This window comes from Microcaecilia unicolor, chromosome 2, assembly GCF_901765095.1.
Source record: "Microcaecilia unicolor chromosome 2, aMicUni1.1, whole genome shotgun sequence".
NCBI lineage: Eukaryota > Metazoa > Chordata > Amphibia > Gymnophiona > Siphonopidae > Microcaecilia > Microcaecilia unicolor.
This window is the reverse complement of record NC_044032.1, coordinates 360,763,460-360,784,317: the sequence shown is the minus strand read 5'-3', so window position 1 is coordinate 360,784,317 and position 20,858 is coordinate 360,763,460. Positions and strand designations below refer to the sequence as shown.

The 20,858-nt window shown below is 42.4% G+C and overlaps 1 protein-coding gene across 1 annotated transcript in view; it reads left to right on the top strand.

Moving 5' to 3' along the window:
* FUT10 (fucosyltransferase 10) overlaps window positions 1–20,858 on the top strand; it is a 52,327-nt gene that overhangs the window by 21,114 nt on the left and 10,355 nt on the right. Inside the window, 2 exon segments of the mRNA XM_030192118.1 lie at window positions 9,559–10,206; window positions 10,209–10,393. Coding sequence (XP_030047978.1) covers window positions 9,559–10,206; window positions 10,209–10,393 — 833 coding nt within the window.

Sequence of the window (20,858 nt, the reverse complement as noted above, 5' to 3'; positions counted from 1 at the left end):
TGAAACCTCCTTTTGAGCCACTGAATTCCTGCCATCTGAAGTACTTGACTGGAAGGTCATTTTCTTGGTGGCAGTTACTTCAGCTTGTAGAGTCAGTGAGCTTCAGGCCCTGGTAGCCCAGGCCCCTACACCAAATTTCATCACAACAGAGTAGTCCTCCGCACTCACCCTAAGTTCTTGCCAAAGGTCGTGTCGGAGTTCCATCTGAACCAGTCAATTGTCTTGCCAACATTCTTTCCCCGTCCTCATTCCTGCCCTGCTGAACGTCAGCTGCACACATTGGACTGCAAGAGAGCATTGGCCTTCTACCTGGAGCGGACACAGCCCCACAGACAGTCCGCCCAATTGTTTGTTTCTTTTGATCCCAATAGGAGGGGAGTGGCTGTAGGGAAACGCCACCATATCCAATTGGCTAGCAGATTGCATTTCCTTCACTTACGCCCAGGCGGGGCTGGCTCTTGAGGGTCATGTCACGGCTCATAATGTTAGAGCCATGGCTGCGTCGGTAGCCCACTTGAAGTCAGCCTCCATTGAAGAAATTTGCAAAGCTGCGACGTGGTCATCTGTCCACCACATTCACATCTCATTACTGCCTGCAGCAGGATACCCGACGCGACAGTCGGTTCGGGCAGTCAGTTCTTCAGAACCTGTTTGGGCTTTAGGATCCAACTCCACCCCCCGAGGGCCCTGTTTGTTCTGTTCCAGGCTGCACTCTCAGTTAGTTGGTAAATTTTTTAGGTCAATCTCAGTTATGTCCTCGCCGTTGCGAGGCCCAATTGCCCATGGTTGTTGTTTTGAGTGAGCCTGGGGGCTAGGGATACCCCATCAGTGAGAACAAGCAGCCTGCTTGTCCTCGGAGAAAGCGAATGCTACATACCTGTAGAAGGTATTCTCCGAGGACAGCAGGCTGATTGTTCTCACAAACCCGCCCGCCTCCCCTTGGAGTTGTGTCTTCCCTTGTCTTTGTCTTGCTACATATGAGACTGGCCGGCTCAAGCCGGTTTCGGGCGGGAAGACGGACGCGCATGCGCGTGTGCGCGCGGCTGCGCGCGAGGACTAGCAAAGGACTTGCTAGAGAAGTTTCCGATTGGAAGGGCTGCCGTGGACGTCACCCTATCAGTGAGAACAATCAGCCTGCTGTCCTCGGAGAATACCTTCTACAGGTATGTAGCATTCGCTATACTAACACATAGCCGGGAGACAAAGGTTAAATAATAATAAAACATGCCATTTACATCCAAACAGAAACTTCTGCCTGAAGGTAGTGTTCCCTCATTATTCAGTACTTCCCTTTTAAATAGTAGTAATAAATCAGGGCATTTTTATAATATACCCACGGCATTCCACAAAACAAAAGGAGCAAGTTCCCACATACCTTTTTTTCTCTTTTGATCTATGCACAGGCAATAGATTTTAAATGTTCTTAGGTTTCAACCTAAAGTTAAAAAAAAATCTTTACACTTAAAAATAAAAACTCAGTGTGAGCACCTGATTCTCATATCATGATGTCTGTTTTGGTGGCCCAATCTCAGTACCAATACAATGCCTGCTAGGGTGTCCCTATAAACCAGCCCCTCCAAATGACACAATGATTGTGATTTTTAGGACAAATTACTACTCTAACTGATGAAAGGTTATTCTGTTGTGATAGTTTCCTCTGTGTATATCTGTATGCTGCACAAGCCAGCATGTTTCTAAATATAACTGAGATAAATAATAATGAACAACGGGCAACATGGATACAGCAGCTGATAGCCTCTTACTTTGTGTTGGGTGTACCAATATGGAGGCTTCTGGGGAAACTGGCTTCAGCATTGTGACCTCATGACATCTCATGTTCTTTCTCCAACCTCCTTGGCTCTGATAGTGTGAGGAAGTGTCCTATAGACTCTGTCACAGGGGCCCTTTTACTGAGCTGCGCTAAAAGTGGCCAGTTCTGTCATTAGCACAGGGCTTTCCTGTGAAGTGAAGCCACTTTTAGCACTGCTGTAAAATGGGTACATTTCCCATTTTCTCAATTAATGGTCACGCGCTAATTTCTCTATTAACGTACCATCCTAAATATTTCAACTAAATATGGCATACATTTTAAGGGGGTCCATATTCAGAAATGTATCTGGTTAACTGTGGGAGTTAACTAGATATATATCTTTTTAAAATATTCAGGTCCTCTGAAGATATAATTAGTGGCTGAACATTATGATATCTGGTCAGACATTATCTAGATAAGTGGAAGAGGTCAAACAGCTGTTTGGTGGGCATGGAAAAAATTAGATCAGATGTTTAGACTGTACAGATAGCTGTCTTAAAGTTAACTGGATAAGTTGACTGAATATCCAGTTACAACAGAGAACCAGCCCGTGTGTTTTTGTGCATGTACGATTTGGTATACTAGAACTAATCTAGGGTCGATATTGAGCTGCTGGTGATCAGTATTTTGCTGGACCGTTGCCGGCACTAACATGGAAATTCAATACCAGGCCATGTCCAGTCTCCGGCACTGAATTTCCTGCTTTGTGGAGCCGGCTAATACATAGCCGATAAAAGTGCAATATTTTAGCTCTTAACCAGATGTTGGTTACCTCATAAAGGGGTCCTTTTACTAAGGGGCACTGAAAAATGGCCTGCGCTAGTGTAGGCGCATGTTTTGGACGTGCACAGATCCATTTTTCAGTGCACCTGTAAAAAAATGCCTTTTTAAAAATTTTGGCCGAAAATGGACGTGTCCATTTTGGGTCTGAGACCTTACCGCCACCCATTGACTTAGTGGTAAGGTCTTATGTGTTAACCGGGTGGTAATATTCTATGCACATAGATTGCCTTTTACAGCTTGGTTAGCGCCGTGTGCCGGAAAATAATCGCATGTAGTGGACGCGTGTAAAAAATGAAGTTACCGCCTGGGCCACGCAGCGCATACGTGGCTTAGTAAAAGGGCCCCAAAGATTTTATGCAGTCCTATTTATGCGGTTAACCTGGCTGATTAAGTTCTGAATATCAGTACTTAATCTGAGTTCGGTGCTAACCGGTTATTTTCAGTTGCACTAACCAGTTAAGTACTGCTGAAAGTTAATTGGCCAGGAGTCAGTTAAATCGCATTGAATATCGACCCCCCCCCCCCCCCCAGCAAATAATTTGTAATATTAACATAGTACACTCAGTGGCGTTCCTGGCCTGGATGGCACCCGGGGCGGAGCGCCGATGCGCCACCCCCCCCCCCCCCCCACTAAATTACACCTTCCCCCCCCCTCCGGTGAAATGACAACCCCCCACCGGGTGCACGCCGCTGGGGGGGTGCCGCGGCGCACGCCTGCTCCAAGTTCGCTAAACTTCGCTTCGCTGCAGCTCCCTCTGCCCCGGAACAGGAAGTAACCTGTTCCGGGGCAGAGGGAGCTGCAGCGAACGAGCGACGAAGTTTAGCGAACTTGGAACAGGCGCGTGCGCGGCACCCCCAGCGGCGTGCACCCGGGGCGGACCGCCCCCACCGCCCCCCCTCCTTGGTACGCCACTGAGTACACTTCTTTCTACTATCAGTAGGTAATAACATTGAGCCTGCAAAAAGGTGGGAAAATGTGGGATACAAATGCAACAAATAAATAAACAATTAAATAACAACTGATGGTAATTGCTTTCAGTGAACTGCTGATAAACACTTAACATTTCCTATCAAATTAATTTGTTGTATTTTGGTCATAGTCTCATGTTAGGCATTCAAGAAGATAATGGGAAAACGACTTCTCCTCCTATACCTTTGACTTTCAGCTCAATCAGAAACTGTCCCAACTGGATTTCTGGTACAAGAAGGTTTTATTTATTATTTTGCCTTTTTAGTCCCCCTCTCACTTCCTGCCTTACCAAGTTATTGCAGCAACAGTTTCTTGAGAGGCATAAACCAGCATTCTCTCGGAAATGCAGTTCAGACATTTTGCTAATCCAGCCAGTAGATGGCACCATAAAGCAGATTCTGTGTTTCTGGCCCAGAGAGCAGGAACCAGGTCCAGGAATCAGGTCTGAGTCTACATGGCAGCTGGTCTGACACAGAGTACAATCATTTTAACCTTTCAGATCTATAGGGATTGATGTTTGCTTGCCTGTCTCATGATCAAGGGAAAATGTAAAAGGGAACTTAAAACTGTGACAGCATTTGTCAGAGTAACCATTTCAATAGTTAATGCACTGGTTCCCAAACCTGGTCCTGGAGGCACCCTAGCCAGTCTGGTTTTTGGGATGTCCAAATGAATATTTATGAGAGATATTTGCATGTACAGCCTCCATTGCATTCAAATCTCTCTCATGAATATTCATTGTGGGTATCCTGAAAACCTGACTGGGGTGCCTCCAGGTCCAGGTTTGGGAACCACTGATGTAGTGTATTTCTTCTCTTTTACTTTCCTTAAATATATATACTTTCAGTACTGTTTATTTTCCATTTAATGCTTTCTACAATAAGAGTAACAGATCTGTGCATAAAGTTTGAATTTTGAAATTTAGTTTAATTGTATTCCTGTCTTTTTTTTTTTTTTTTTTTGCACGTTAGCTGCTGTTCTCTTGTGCTCCCCTAGTGTCATTTATTCTGATTAGGATGAGCAGTTATCCATTTTAAGACTTCACTTATTTTAGCATCATCTGTGACCTCCTAGGGAAGTAATTTCTTCCTTCATTGATGGCCATAAAAATCTTTTCTTTAACTTGTGAGTAGGCATTCCTAACTATACCCATTTCCTGACCTCTCTTTGGTAATGGAAAATTCTTTTTTTTTTTCACATTTTTGTACAGTATCTTTCTAATAACTTGTCTGATTGCCCCAGGCAGCCTTATTTGATGTTATATAAAGGTTGCCTTTGATAACTTTATGCCTAGTGGGCTCCTTTACCCACGTTTCCTCTGTCTTTTTTTCCCAAATTTACTTTTTCACATCATTATAGTTTTTTTTATTGTTCTGGTGGAATGCAAATTAATAAAACTCAACAGACCAGTAACACACCACCTCTGTAATTATTGTAAGGGCTGCTGATAAAAAGTTTCTATCAAATGATGAGTCTCTGGGTCCCTGGTATTCACTCCCAGCTCTGGAGGGCTACCAAGGGCTATTAGCTCTTTTGCATGCAAATTTCTCTCATGAATATTCATTAGGGCGCTCCTGAAAACTTGGCCCTGGGTGTTGTATAAAGGTAGCTGAAAGCTGTGACATCTACTATAACTGGAAATGTATTTGACTTACTGAGGCCCCAATGCTCAAAAGTAAACGCATGCGCTGGAGACCATTAGAACCGTACTATCGCCTGCATTGACCTACACAGAATGTTCAGAGGGGTCTAGCACAGTAAAAGAGAGCACCAGTGCAGATAGCATACAAATGTAGTCACGCTCATGTTAATGAGGTCATTTTGTATTCTTCGTCAATGTTCAGGAAAGCACACCTGAAACAAAACTGCCTTACCGCTGCAAAAAATAACACCAAATCAGAGCAGGCATTAGGGGATTGGAAGAGAGGATTTTCTATGATTCGCATGCTTCTCTCATGATTTTAGTAGTGCTATAGAAATAAGAAGTAGTAGATGTATAGTAGTAAAATCTGCTGGTTTTGATTGCTTTTGGAAGCAGAAGGAAGCTCATGCAATCCCTTAAGTGATGAGTGAAGATCTAAGTTCTGTTTGTGGAGATTTGGACCGATTCAGTGAGTTATTTTATGATGTTATGGTGTTGTGTCTGGTTTGTTTTTATATTATGTATGTAAATTTGTAATCCACTATGATGCAACTCTGTGCTCAATATTGAGCACTTAGTATTTATCAGTAGTCACACTGTAGAGCAGTAATCTTTCGTTTCGATAATACGGTCGGGGACGCCCAAATCAGCAAATTTAGGTCGACCTTAGAGATGGTCGTCCCCAGGACTTGGTCGTTTCTGATTTTCAGCGATAATGGAAAGCAAGCACGCCCATCTCAGAAACGACCAAATGCAAGCCTTTTGGTTGTGGGAGGAGCCAGCATTCGTAGTGCACTGGTCCCCCTGACATGCCAGGACACCAACCGGGCACCCTAGGGGGCACTGCAGTGGACTTCACAAATTGCTCCCAGGTACATAGCTCTTTACCTTCAGCCAGATGCACTAACTGAACAGAAAAAGCCCTTCCCTTACTGATCCGGAAAGGAACGGGCATGCATGAAGGAAATCACATGCAAATGAGCTGCTCGCTGTTAGCTCATTTGCACACGATTTCCTTCCTAAGGAGGGGAAGCCAGTGCAGAGCAGCCAAGCATTAAGTGTGGCTGCTCTGCGCATGCCAAAGACGGCTTCATACATGCAGACAAGCTGCGTGTATAATAGCCGTCTGCAACCTTAGGAAAACACAAGTCCAGGTGAAAACGTCCAAGTGCTTGTCAGGGTCATCTTTTTTTTTTTTTTTTTTTTTAGAGTATGGGTGAAGGATGTCCTTCGCTATGCCTCCATTGAGGACGTCCAAAATGTGGATGTTTCTGTGAGAAGGATGTCCATGCCTTTGCTATGCCTCTGACATCCCCTTTATTTATTTGGATTTTGGATCACAAGTGGCAGCAGTGGGATTTGAACCAGCCAGCTCTGGCTTGCAAGACCAGTGCTCTAACCACTAGGCCACTCCTCTCCCTTGAAATTTGGCCATCCCTGTGTGTGTGTATGGAGGGGCAGTTCAGGAGGTCCAAAATTTTGAAAGAAGGACGTCCACACCTTTGCTATGCCTCTGCTGGCACACACATACCTTCCCCCCCCCCCCCCCCCGGGACCTGCATACTGCTGTGGTGGACCTGAGTATGACATTTCAGGCTGGCAAAAAAAGTTTTTAAAGTTGTTTTTTTCTGGGTGGGAGGGGGTTAGTGACCACTGGAGGAATCAGTGGAGGTCATCCCCTGAGTCACTCTGGTGGTCATCTGGTCAGTTCGGGCACCTTTTTGAGGTTTGGTCGTAAGAAAAAAATGGACCAAGTAAACCCAAGTGCTCCTCAGGGATGCCCTTCTTTTTTCCATTATTGCCCATCTGTTAGGCATGCCCCAGTCCCACCTTCGCTATGCCTCCAACATGCCCCCGAGAACTTTGGTCATCCCCGTAACGGGAAGCAGTTGGGGACGCCCAAAATCGGCTTTCTTCAAAGAATCTCCAAGGAGAGACAAAAGGAGTTCTGGGTCAACAAGTTCAGTTAGATGTAAAAACTATATCTGCCATTTTGGAAGAATCTATAACAGAGTCTATTCAAAGGGCCACTTTATTGTTGGGTTTTTTTTTTTTTTTTTTTTTGAACAGGATGTGAATGCAATCTTAAGACTCTACTTTAGACATTCAGAAGATTTTTTGGTGGAGAAAAAGTGTGAATATATCCCGATGTAACAAAGGGGTACACATGATAGAAGGAAGGCCTTTTTTAGCCATCCTGGCAAGAGACAAAGAATCCTGGTGATGTATTTCTTCTGGCTTACCCCTATAAATGTATAGTTAGATTGGGGAGAACGTGGATGGGCATAATCGAAAGGGACGCCCACGTTTTTCTGAGGACGTCCTCGCAAAACGTCCCGGTGGAGAGGCGGGGAAACCCGTATTATCAAAACAAGATGGACGTCCATCTTTCATTTCGATAATATGGTCGGGGACTCCCAAATCTTGACATTTAGCTTGTCCTTAGAGATTGTCGTCCCTAGACTTGGTTGTTTCTAATTTTCGGCGATAATGGAAACCAAGGATGCCCATCTCAGAAACGACCAAATGCAAGCCCTTTGGTCGTGGGAGGAGCCAGCATTCGTAGTGCACTGGCCCCCCCTGACATTCCAGGACACCAACCGGGCACCCTAGTGGACTTCAGAAATTGCTCCCAAGTACATAGCTCCCTTACCTTGTGTGCTGAGCCCCCCCCCCGAAACCCACTCCTCACAACTGTACACCATTACCATAGCCCTTACAGGTGAAGGGGGGCACCTAGATGTGGGTACAGTGGGTTTGTAGTGGGTTTTGGAGGGCTCGCATTACCACCACAGGTGTAACAGGTAGGGGGGGATAGGCCTGGGTCCGCTTGCCTGAAGTGCACTTCACCCACTAAAACTGCTCCAGGGACCTGCATACTGCTGTGATGGACCTGAGTATGACATTTGAGGCTGGCACGAAAGATGTTTTTTGAGGGTGGGAGGGGTTAGTGACCACTGGGGGAGTAAGGGGAGGTGATCACCGATTCTATCCAGTGGTCATCTGGTCAGTTTGGGCACCTTTTTGTGGCTTGGTCATAAGAAAAACAGGACTAGGTAAAGTCATCCAAGTGCTCGTCAGGGGCATCCTTTTTTTTTTTCCATTATGGGTTGAGGAAGCCCATGTGTTAGGCACGCCCAAGTCCCGCCTTCGCTACACCTCTGACACGCCCCCGTGAACTTTGGTCGTCCCCAAGATGAAAAGCAGTTGGGGATGCCCAAAATTGGCTTTCGATTATACCAATTTGGGCGACCCTGTGAGAAGAATGCCCATCTTCCGATTTGTGTCGAAAAATGGGTGTCCTTCTCTTTCGAAAATGAGCCTGTAAGTATGTCTTTTTTTCTCTCCAAACCAGTTGTGTGCCTTTTTAGATATAAAGAAGATCATGTAGGATGATGTTGTTGTTAGTTTATTTGAATAGATGATGGAATTTGAGATTATGCTAAGTAAAGCTGTACCAAATAGCATATTTTACTATTCGGTTGAATACAAATAATGAAAAATATCTGAATACAAATAATGGGCATTGAGCTTTAACATAACAGATAATAAGCAATGTGAAATCAGAAATCAAGTGTATATTTCAGTAGGATCTAGTATTCAAATTTAAATCACTATTCGGCTGAATAATGAATTCGGAGTACTATTTGCAGCCAAAATGAATCGAATATGAATATTCGGTTCAGCCCTAATGCTAAGCTTCTCTTTTTTTGTGAATTTACTTCTTTTGGATCTCCTTGAATTTCTTTGTTTCACTCTCCCCTACTTTATTGTGGTCTAAGGAAGAAATGTATAAGTTTTCTGATGTTAAAATAATTTTTCTTCTGGTTTAATTACTTTCTGTGTTTCTGATTCAAGAGCAATCTTGTATTTTTATATGGAAAAGTTATAAAGGAAAAAAAATACCCCTCTTCAGATGCCTGCTCCCCTCAGAAACAAGGCGCCCCCCCCCCCCCCCCCCCCAGCATGGGAAGGGGGAATGGGCATCAGAAGGGGGCAAATCTTTTTATGTGGGTCCTGGCTGATATTCAGCCGGGACCCACATAAGCGTCTGTGGCTAGCATCTGAGGAATTAGCTCTGGATAGTCTATGCCACTGGCCATACATTGAATATCTAGGCCGTACATTGAATATCTGGGCCTAATTCTGCTCATGTCTATTGGCGTTAAAAGAACCGTTGACCCCCGTGGGTTGAATATTGACCTAAGTAAGCCTAACACAGGCGAGTGAACACCTGCATGAAGCTGTACAGGGTTCCATGAGGCTTAATGTGCCCGTGTTAGTCTTTTTGCAGTTTCATGAATAGGCCTCTGTAAATTCAATTTTAACCCTTTTTTTTCATTTATTTACTAGGTACGGACTTCAGTATAAGCAGCTTACCTCTCCCTCGTCAAATCCACTATGACTGGGCTCTCTTTCATGAAGAATCCCCTAAAAACAACTACAGGCTCTTCCATGAGCCTGTCCTCAGCTTGTTCAACCACACAGCTACATTTAGTCGTCATTCCCATATGCCACTGACCACTCAGTACCTAGATGGTATAGAGGCATTGACGTCACTGAACTACATGGTTCCACTGCAAAAGAAAAACAGCTTGCGACAGACACTTGCACCACTGGCATACGTACAGTCTGACTGTGACCCTCCTTCAGATCGGGACACCTATGTGCGTGAGCTGATGAACTACATTGAGGTAGACTCATATGGGGAATGCTTGCACAACAAAGATCTCCCTGAGCAGCTGAAATCCTCAGCCTCCATGGATCATACTAAGTTCCACCACATCTTGGCACAATATAAGTTCATTCTTGCTTTTGAAAATGCAATTTGCGATGATTACATAACAGAGAAGGTTTGGAGGCCTCTAAAACTGGGGGTGATCCCAGTGTACTATGGGTCTTCTACCATTGCAGACTGGCTTCCTAGTAACAAAAGTGCAATTCTTGTTGCCAGATTTTCCCATCCTCAGGAGCTGGCAAGCTACATCAAGCGATTAGATGAAATGACACTGAATATAAGGCCTATATTGAATGGAAACTAAAAGGTGACATTTCTAATGGGAAGCTGTTGGCTGCCATCAAAGAACGCAAATGGGGAGTACAGGACATGATGCAGGACAATTATATTGATGCATTTGAGTGCATGGTGTGTAACAGAGTCTGGGAAAATATTAGACGACAAAACAAGGTAAGGTATATATGACCTCCCCTCTTTTTGGTGGCCTCTTCTGGTGCCTTTCTTTGATAAATATATTTTGCTGTATCTCTATTATAGTTCTCATTTAATTGTTTTTTTTCTCAAATTAATTTGAAACACATTCCATTTGGATTTTCAAAAGCATTTGAGGAACTTAGGGGCCCTTTTATAAGGTTAGCTGAAAAATGGCCTGCGGTAGTGTAGGCGCTTGTTTTGAGTGCGCACAGAATTATTTTTTCGCGCACCTACAAAAATGCCTTTTTAAAATTGTTGCCGAAAGTGGACATGCGGCAAAATGAAAATTGCCGCGCGTCCATTTTCAGTCTGAGACCTTACCGCAAGCCACTGACCTAGCGGTATGGTCTCACACGGTAAATGGGTGGCAATGGTCTACGCGCATCAAATTCTACTTGACGTGCGTAGCTGCCGCGTATCAGAAAATAAATATTTTTCAGACACACGTAGTGGACACGCATCAAAACTGAAATTACTGCAAGGGCCACGCGGCAACCGGGCGGTAACTCCAATTTGGTGTGCGTTGGGTGCTCGCAGTGCCTACGCGGCTTAGTAAAAGGGCCCCACAATTTGAAAGTCAAACTGAAGTGCATTTTAGACTCTTAGAAGGAACATGAAGAATACAGATGGGCCAGTCCAGTTTAGCTACACTGAAAAAGTCATTGATTCAGGTCAGGTATGTGATCCAGGTTTAAAATGTTTCTAAAATAGAAAGGGAGTAAAGGGGATCTTTTCCAGAAGAGATAAAGAGGGATTTATAAGTTCACAGAGGGAAAAAAATGGGGTAGCGGTAGAGGAGGATAGAAGGGAAGAACTGAAGTTGATTTATAGTTGTGTATTTATAGAATTGTCTCTGTTTAGGCTGATCCTGGGTACAGAGATCATCTTTCACCAATAAGAATCCCTAAATGATATCTTTATAATAAAACGTTGTCTTCACCTCACAAATCTTATGATCTCATAAAAAGTTAAAGAACGGCTTAATGCAGAAGAGTATATACAAACTGAGGTAGTTATAATAGATGTGCCCAGGGGTGTGCTGGTAAATTTTTAACAACAGGCTCTTTCTCTGGATGTAGCCAGCTCTGCAGTTGGAAGGGCCAGGGGTGGCCGGGTGTGGGGGTGGGGTGGGGTGGGGGAGCAACACTTGCCTCTCTCTCCTCCCTACCTTCATGCGGGCACGCTAGGCATACCTTTGCTGGCAGCCAATAAATGGACTGCCACCACTCCCAACGTCTTGCTCTGAGCAGCATGCTGGAACTTCTTTCACATGCTCGAGAAGTCCCAGTCTGCTGCCCAGACAAGGAGCAGGGAGCAGAAGTAGTCTATTTACTTGGCTGACAGGGCTCAGCATCCCCACCAGCAAAGTAAAAGATAATTCAGCAGGGGCCCAAGCCCACATTTTGGGAGCCAGTTGTTAAAGTAGCCATGGAGGGCCCTACTTTAACAACCGGCTCCCAAAATTCTTAAAAACTTAACAACCAGCTCTTGCGAGCCTATGAGAGCCTGCTCCAGCACACCACTGGATGTGCCTGTGGTATCGTTCATATGTAATGGTTGGATCTTTATATTTACAGTGTTTTCTAAAGGTTTTCATAACCTTGTATATTTTTCACATTCTGCTGTCTAAAAAATACAGTTCAAAATATTTTTAAAGTTTTTAAATTTGTTTCATTGATCTACACAATATATTCTACACATTCATGATAAAAGAACAATTATAGAGATATTCAGAAATTAATTAAGAGTAAGAATCCAAAGTATCTTAATGTTTCAGATGTTGCTAACAAGGACCACAGTAAGTGAATCCTCCAGTGTCCACTCACAGTAGTTGAGTTCATTCAAAAACTACCAGATAAAGAAGATTTATATGCAGAGACTTCTAGACACTTTGGGTTGCTTTTACAAAGGTGCAGTAGAGTTACCGCGTGGGTAGGGCATGGCAAAACAGCAGTACTACGTGGTGCACCGCGGCGCCCTGCAGTAGTTCTAGGTTTGACATGTCAGAAAATATTTTTCTATTTTCCAGCATGGGGGTAGGGGAATAGGTGTGTCCAGCGGTAATCGGCCATCGGCGCATAATGTCCAATTGCCACTGGGTTAGCATGTGAGCCCTTACCGCCTGCTAAATAGGAAGCGGTAAGGGATCGCCATGCACCAATATTTTTATTAGCACATGGCCATTTAACGATTTCCATTTAAAATAATGGAAATTCCTGCTATGGTAAAAGTGGCCTCGTCGCACAGCAATTTTCACACACTCATTACTGCAGACCACTTTTTACTGAGGCTTTGTAACGGAGCACCTTTATCGGGTACAGGAGTTATATTTCCAAGACCCAGAACTTTCAATTTTGGGAGGTCTTACCCATTAATGATATAATAATAACTGCCAAAAAGAGCAGAAGAAGTTATATATAAATATTACAGCTCAATGATAATTTCTTGTCATTGGCTGGCTAAGCCACTGGGCAACCAAGTAACTGGAGAAAGGGGAAAGAGGCTACAGGAGCCTCAGTTGAAGAAGGAAGAAAATAGAAATGTGATGTGTTTCATAGTAACATAGTAAATGACAGCAGATAAAGACCTGTATGATCCATCCAGTCTGCCCAACAAGATAAACTCATTTTACATGGTATGTGTTACTTTATATGTATACCCGAGTTTACTATGTCCTTGCCATTCTCAGGGCACAGACCGTAGAAGTCTGCCCAGCACTCCTCTTGTACTAAGTTCTGAAGCTAACGTCGAAGCCCCTTAAAAGTCCTCAGAGATTCCTCAGCATCTTTCCAGAAAAGATGCTGAGGAATCAGAGGAGATACTGTAGAAGTTGGAGCCTGGAGGGTCAGGGTCTGAGAGAGAGAGAGAGAGAGAGAGACACCTAAAGTCTGAGCCTGAGTCCTCTCTTCGAGAAATTCCAGAGTCTCTGGGAAGAAGTAAGAAAATTAAAGCTGGAACTGAAGTGTGACTTAATAGTATTTTATACTTGTTGGGCACTCTGGATGGACCGTACAGGTCTTTTTCTGCTGTCACCTACTATGTTATGTATGTTACTTTAAGAGTGAATGTACTTGATGAGGGCCTGCAGACTGCAGGGCCTGCATATTATATGTACATTTCCTGGTTATGTTTAATATGACCTGATGAAAGAAAGTTCAGAATTGTTTTAAAAATACGTCCCTGGGTGTAAGTACTTGGAGATTTTCTTGTATCCTGCCTTCAGCTCTAAGCCTTACAGGAATCATACGCTAGCTGAAATTTGTTCAGATAAACAGAACTGCATAACAGAATACCACATATATAATGTCATTATACCCTCCAAGCCTGAATATTTTACCTCCATTTGTGGCTTTTTGTGAGCTAATGTGGTTTACCTTGACCAGGGAGCCTTGCAGTTTCGGAGAACATTCAGCTGCTCTAGCAGCAGAGCTCAATATCAGAATTATTTTTTGAGATGCTGTCATCTCAGAGCATTCTAATTCATTAGTAGTACAAAATGGATGTTTCCAGCGGTGCCACAGATCCCATCTCATTATAAACTAGCTCACGATCTTCTTGAGTGTAAATTTATTATCTAACCAGTGAGATGCTTTCAGCTGGCTAGACGGTAATTATCTTAGAATTTTGAGTTCCTCTGTAGGAGTCTGACTCACTAAAGCTTTTCTCCTATTCTGCGTTTATGATATATCAGGCCCTAAGCTGAAACATTTCTCCATAAAGTTAAAACAACAAAAATAATGTTTTTAGCACAGGAAAGAAGGGAGAAAACAATTTCTAACTCATTTATATAGGCAAAAAGCATTTTACCCGTATTAAGAGGCTGTTTGGAAATTGACCTCCCTTAGTGCATTATTCCACAAAACATGTACTTTAAAGGCATTGAAAGGAAGTGTTCTCAGGGCATATTAAGTTTTGGAGAGGCATTTTGAAAACTTCATTTTTCATCAAAACTCTACCTTGCCAGGTGCCTTTGGCCTGGATTGGCCACTGTCGAGGACAGGATGCTGGGCTCGATGGACCCTTGGTCTTTTCCCAGTGTGGCATTACTTATGTTATATGTAACTAGGTCTACAGACCTTGCAGAAGTGCTGTTTCATACACTTAGCTAGACTGTCAGCTAAACCATAGTACAGAAAAAAACATTCCCCACCCAGTCCTCAGGGCACATCTAGTCTCATCGTTTTTTCAGGATATCCACAATGAATATTTGAGTTAAATTTGCATGCAATTGAGGCAGTGTATGCAAATTCATCTCATGCATATTTAGTGTGGATATCCTGAAAACCTGATGAGACTAAGTGTGTGCCAAGGAATGGTTGGTAAGACTCAGAACTCTTGAATCAAAACTTCTTTAATGCAAATTAAACAAAGGAAATATGACTTACAGTTTGTAGCGATGCACAAGAGTTTCTGCCTTGCAGAACTGGGAGTCTGTTCTCTACCAGCTTACCATGTAACCAGGGAAGCCAGGAAATCTCAGCACTGGCTGATGAGTAGATGCTGTCAATACTTTAATTGTTGAAAATTTGATGATGATACAAGACTTTTGACAGGCTTAAAGAAGCAAGCACAGTATTAGACTCAGTCAATAACAAGCATGCTGCAGACAGATTCCTATTACTCAATGGAGAGAGAATGTGCAGGCTACATCCCATCATACACAGACAAGAAGCCAGCCAATAGGAAAAATCCCACAAGGCATCAGGAACTAGAACATGTGCTTAGGAAAAGCCCATTACAGTGCAGTGCAGGAAGACTAATATTTGTAGTTCAAAGGCATTTCCTGCCTTTCTTAAAGGCACAAGTAATGTAATCTGTTACAATCAGTGCAATGTGATATAACAATATCCATCATATACATATAAAAAATAAACAACCTGCCTCCATGAATATGGGGGCAGAACACTAGGGCACATTTTAAAGGAAATACAGATAGAGAATTTATTCAAAGCCCCTGGGTAAAAAGTATGCAGTCTTTGTTACATTACCGAATATTTGAAAACTATGAATGTGGAGTAAGATTGAAGTAACTATTAAATTTAATGGGGAAAGTTTTATAAATGAATGCCTACAGAAGTCCATAAAGGCTCCTATTTTAACCCTATTTTATAAAAGATATACAATCTAATAGGCTCAAAAAATAATCAAATAGTAGAAGTAGATCATATTATATTATTCAGTAGACAGAACAGAAGTAATGTCAGAAAATTATTTTTCACGGAGAGAGTGGTTGATGCCTAGAATGCCCTCCCAGGGGAAGTGGTGAGAAAAAAAAAAACTGTGGTGGAATTCAAAAAGGCATGGTATGAACACAGGATTTCTAATTAGAAAATGAATATTATAAAAAAAAACAAAACTTAAGGGGTTGCATATGTGTTTGCATGTCAAGTGGTGCTTAGCTGGTGACTCTGGCTGCATCAGCTAAGGCCGGTGCTTGGGCTGGCTTGTACGGTCTGAATCCCGCATATAGCAATCCAGTTTACGATGGACTGGAGAGAGCTTTGACGGAAACTCTAGTAATTTGGAATGTGAGAACAATGCCAGGCAAACTTTTACTGTCTTTGTCCCACAAATGACAAGGCAGATTCAGATAGGCTAGAGTGAGCTTTGTCAGCAACTCCAGTAGTCGGAACAGGGCGGACTTCTATGGCCTATGTCCAAGAAACACCAAAGAAAGACTGTGATCAAGTATATAATATCACGTTCATTGTTGATTTAAATCTTGAATTGCTAATGAATGTGACTGTTGGGCAGACTGGATGGACCATACAGGTCTTTATTTGCCGTCACTTACTATGTTACTATATGTTGCTATAATAATAATAAACATCTTAGAGACCAATTTCAAGAACCTCAGCGGTACCACTTCAGTAGCTTACAAAATCATTGGTGCCTAAGCTTTATGTACCAGATCGTCATTGGTTCTAAATTTTGAAAAAGATGTAAAATAGTATCGTTGTTAATTTATATTGTAATTCACTAACTTAATACATGAATATAAAAATCAGAAAAGCACTTAGTTTAATCCTAAGCAGTAGCAGTTATAGCAGCTTTAAAGCTAATGTCCAGCATTGGTATGGGGATTACTTTGCCGACATGTTTTGGCCTAAGCTTTCTCAAGGCTGGCCCCCTCAATATGCAGTCACCATCTCTTAAACATGTTGTCTCTTCAGTTTATTATATAAAAGAAGCATATATGATCCTAGAACCAATCCCTGTAGCACAAAAATGACTGTGCCTTTCTCTCCAGAGTTTGTATTTCTGCTTCACAAAGCTTTCATGCTAAAGAGGTCTCAACAAGAGCAAGTTGTATAACCCCTCAGTTGTACATCTTTTTCACAGAGATGCTTAGATGTCAGCAAGTATCTCCATGGCTCCTCATAAAATTGTATTCTTTTGGGCACTAAGGTCCTTCCAAAGTTCTTCCAATCCATCAAGGTGTTCAAATTTTTATTTCTTCTGAGTGGGATGCTTCTGAAGCAACTCTTAAAGCTAGAAGAACTATGGCAAATCTCTCTTCATTACTTCCAGAGGAAAAAAGAAAAGTTTAAACAGGCTAAAGCAGATGCTTTGATAATAGTGGTTACCAAAAACACTACTATCCTGGTGGAGGGGCATAGAGCTATCAAAGATTAGCAAGACCACAAATTAGAGACAATCCTTAAGCAGTCCTTTGATGTCAGAGCCTTTTGTCTTCAGAACTTCCTCAACCTTGATATCTTCTAGGAGCTTATTGCGACTACGTAATTGGTCTGAGCATAATGCTTTAAATACTCGTCTCAGCAAACTTCCTTTTAGAAGCAATCTTCTCTTTGATGAAGACTTGGAGAAGTTAGTTAAGGATTTAGAAGATACCAAGACACAGAGACTGCCAGAAGATAAACCCAAACCTTCCTCCAGACAGACTTCTTCCGGGACCAGATTTAGGGAGATGAAGAAGTATCAGCCAGAAAAATCAAGTTCCTGTCACTAGAAATGAGAAGTAGTAGTGGTCACTGTGCAAAATGTCAAGGCCATATCCCCTTCCTTTCAGCGGACAGAAAAGGAAGCATTTAAGAATGTGACTGCTGTAGCATACATACAACAAGGAAGGGGGGGGGGGGGGACCAAGAAGTAAGTCTTCTAATGATTTGGACAGAACGACATCTCCTAGTTCTGTTTATTATTTATTTATTTTATAAAGGACTTATAGCCCACTAATACCAATACAGTTCACTTACAAAGTAAGAAATTGAACACAGTGTTTAAGATATAATACAATATGTCATAATATATTCAAGATAAAATAACAAAAGATCCCACTACAAATTTCTTAAACAAAAAAGTCTTAAGCATCCTTCTAACCATAAGAAGGTCTGAACTATGCCGCAGCTCCAAAGGCAATGAATTCCAAAAAGCAGGAGCTTGGTAAGAAAGTGAAGATGACAAAATTCTTTTATACCTAACATTCCTACCTGAAGGAAAAGACAGTAACCATTGAGCCCTTAAAAGGTCCGACTTTCCACCCAATAACAGTCATCACTTCAATAAGATAAAAGGGGGCCAGAACACCCTGGCAGATTTTCTCAGCAGAAATTCTCTCTACCCAGGAGAATGGGAATTGTTTTCTAAATCTTTCGTTCAAGATACTTGCGCCTATGTTTACCAAAGGGCGCTATAGGCATGTTATTGTTGTTAATGCACGTTAATGTGCGTTAAACTCTAACGCGCCTATAGAAATGTATAGGCATGTTAGCGTTTAACGCGCCTTACCTTTAAAGGCACGTTAAAAATGCTAATGCACCTTAGTAAATGTCAAAGTTCCTTAGTTGTTGGAAGGAAGCAGGATCCAAGGGCCTAGATGCTGTTCAACAGCCATGGCCATCACAAAACCTGATGTATATATTTCCATTTTGTGCCTATGATAGGTTGAGACTTCAAAACATTTCATCTCATTCTTGCCCAGTGATTCTTGTGGCTCCAGATTGACCCAGGATGCCTTGATTTGTAAAGCTCATTGGGCTCAAAAAGGATCAACCCCTTCTGCTGCCACTGAAGAAGGGTCTTTTCTGCATGGACTGGTGCCAATGGGAAGATCCCACTCCATTTACTCTTACAGCCTAGCTCTTGAGCAGTCTTGTTTAAGATACAAGGGTTATTCGAAGGAAGTTATAACTGTGCTACTTCAAGCCAGAAAGAGATCTACATTATTTCTTATTCGAGGATCTGGAGATTGTTCAAATCCTGGTGTGCAGATAGGACTATTCCCCCAAATTTTAGCTTTTCTTCAGGGTGGTCTGCACAGAGGTTGGCTTTAGGGTCCTTGAAAGCACAATTGGCAGCATTGTTTTGTTTCAGTGGTTGCTTTAAAAGGTTTTCTTTAGCATCTCATCCAGATGTAGTTCATTTTCTTAAAGGCATAGCTTGTATTCAACCTCCTTTCTGAAAAGCTTGTATTGCGTGGAACTTAAGTAAAGTAAAAGTTAAGAGAAAGTTTGTCCTCCTGCTCCAGACTGAGGCTCTCACATCACACTTCCCATTTCCCTGGGTCAGTTAATTTCGAAATGCATCTTTAAGACCCTTCTTAAATTCCTGAAAAGAGGTCTCCCTTTGATTCCATTAAGCACCAAACTTTGAAGGATCACACTCTTAAGACAGTATTTTAGATTAAGATAGGGATCCCTATCTTCATTTCACGGAGGCAGGAGTTTCTATCCACACAGTTCCTTCCTTTTACCTAAGGTGGTGTCTTCGTTCCATTTGAATGAAGCTTTTGTTCTTCCCTCATTTGTAAAGAGGATTATGGGAAAAGTTCAAGACCCTTCATTTTCTAGATAGTCGTCGAGTTTTCCTCAGATACTTAGGGGTTACTAATGAATTTAGAAAGTCTGACAGACTCTGTGGGCCTAATATTCAGCCCACAGTGATAAGCAGCTTGTAAGCCGCTCACAGCTGTGGGCTGAATTATTCATGTTGGAGTATGTCTGACCTCTGCATTGAAAATGCAGGTTTAGCAGCACCCCAGAATTTAACTGGGCACCAACTGTTATTCATATTGGTGCCCAGTTAACTCAGCGAATAAAGTTGGGACAGCCTTTTTGCTGTCCTAAATTTATCCCCTTAATTAGCTGGTTAGCTGCTAATCGGCTAAGTATTGGCTCTGCCCAAACTCTGCCCCTAGACTACCCCTAATCTAGCTGGTTAGAGCACATATTTAGTGGCACTATCTGGTTAAGTGCTGCTAAATATCGGTGGCTGGCCAGCTCGGCGGGGTTTAACTGGGAAGGAGCCTTTGAATATTTATTCTTTTCAGCAGATCAAAGAAAGGCAAAGCAGCTTTCAAACCTACAGTAACACAGTGGCTCAAGAACCTAATTTTCTCTGCTTATATCCTTAAGGGAAAGCAACCACCACAGAGTTGAAGAGCTCATTCTTCTATGGGTATACCTGCTTCTTGAGCAGAGTCACATTCGGTGGCTCGCCTAGATATTTGTAAAGCTGCAACACGGTAATTTATTTATTTATTTTGGCATTTATATATTGTTTCAATGTGGCTTACAGTGATAATAGGGTAGTTACATTTTGGTGACTGGTTACATGTTTGTGAGAAGGAGGGTTGAGTGCAGGCTAATAGTGGAGTGCAAGCTAACAAAGGAAATTTCTGATCTGGAGTTCCCATTTGAGTCCTCACAGAAGAGTCTTTATGAAAGTTCAGGTACTTATTCATGCTCCATATGGCTTTTGGGAGAGTGTTCCAGCTCGATGAGTAAACTGATTCGTATTGTAGACCCTGGCAATTAGGGAAGTGGAGTGTGAGAGAGTTCCTTAATTCCGTACTGATGTTGCATAGTGGCAGGGTTATTAGGTCTGCCATGTAACCAGGAGCCAGACTGAAAATAATTCTGTATGCTAGGGTACAGAGTTTGAAGGTTATTCTTGCCTTGACAGGGAGCTAGTGTAAGGCTTGTAGTAGTGGAATGGCTCTGTCGAAGTGAGATTTTCTGTCAATCAGTAATGTGGCAGTGTTTTTTCAGGACATGGTCTTTGCATCTAGCATAAACTCTCTTGCAGTAGTCTAGTGTTCTAAGGTTTGTGTTTGCCCTAAGATGTGGAACACCTTTCTTGGAAAGTAACTTCTAATGCGCCTTAGCTTCCACATTGTGTGTAACATTTTTGTTACTACATTCATCGTCTGATTATCAAAGGACAGGGTGCAGTCCAGAGTGATTCCTAGGATTTTCAGACTGTCTGCTATCAGGTAGCTGATCCCATCTAGAGTGATGCTGGATAAGGTTTTCTTGCAGAAGGTGGATGTGAGTAGTAAGAATTGTGTCTTCTGTCTGTTTAGTTTAAGTTTGAATACAGTTGCCCATGATTCTAGGATATTCATTCCTTGGGTTATCAAGGCTGTGATTTCTTTCTTGTCCATGTCAAATGGGATGTATATTGACACATCGTCTGC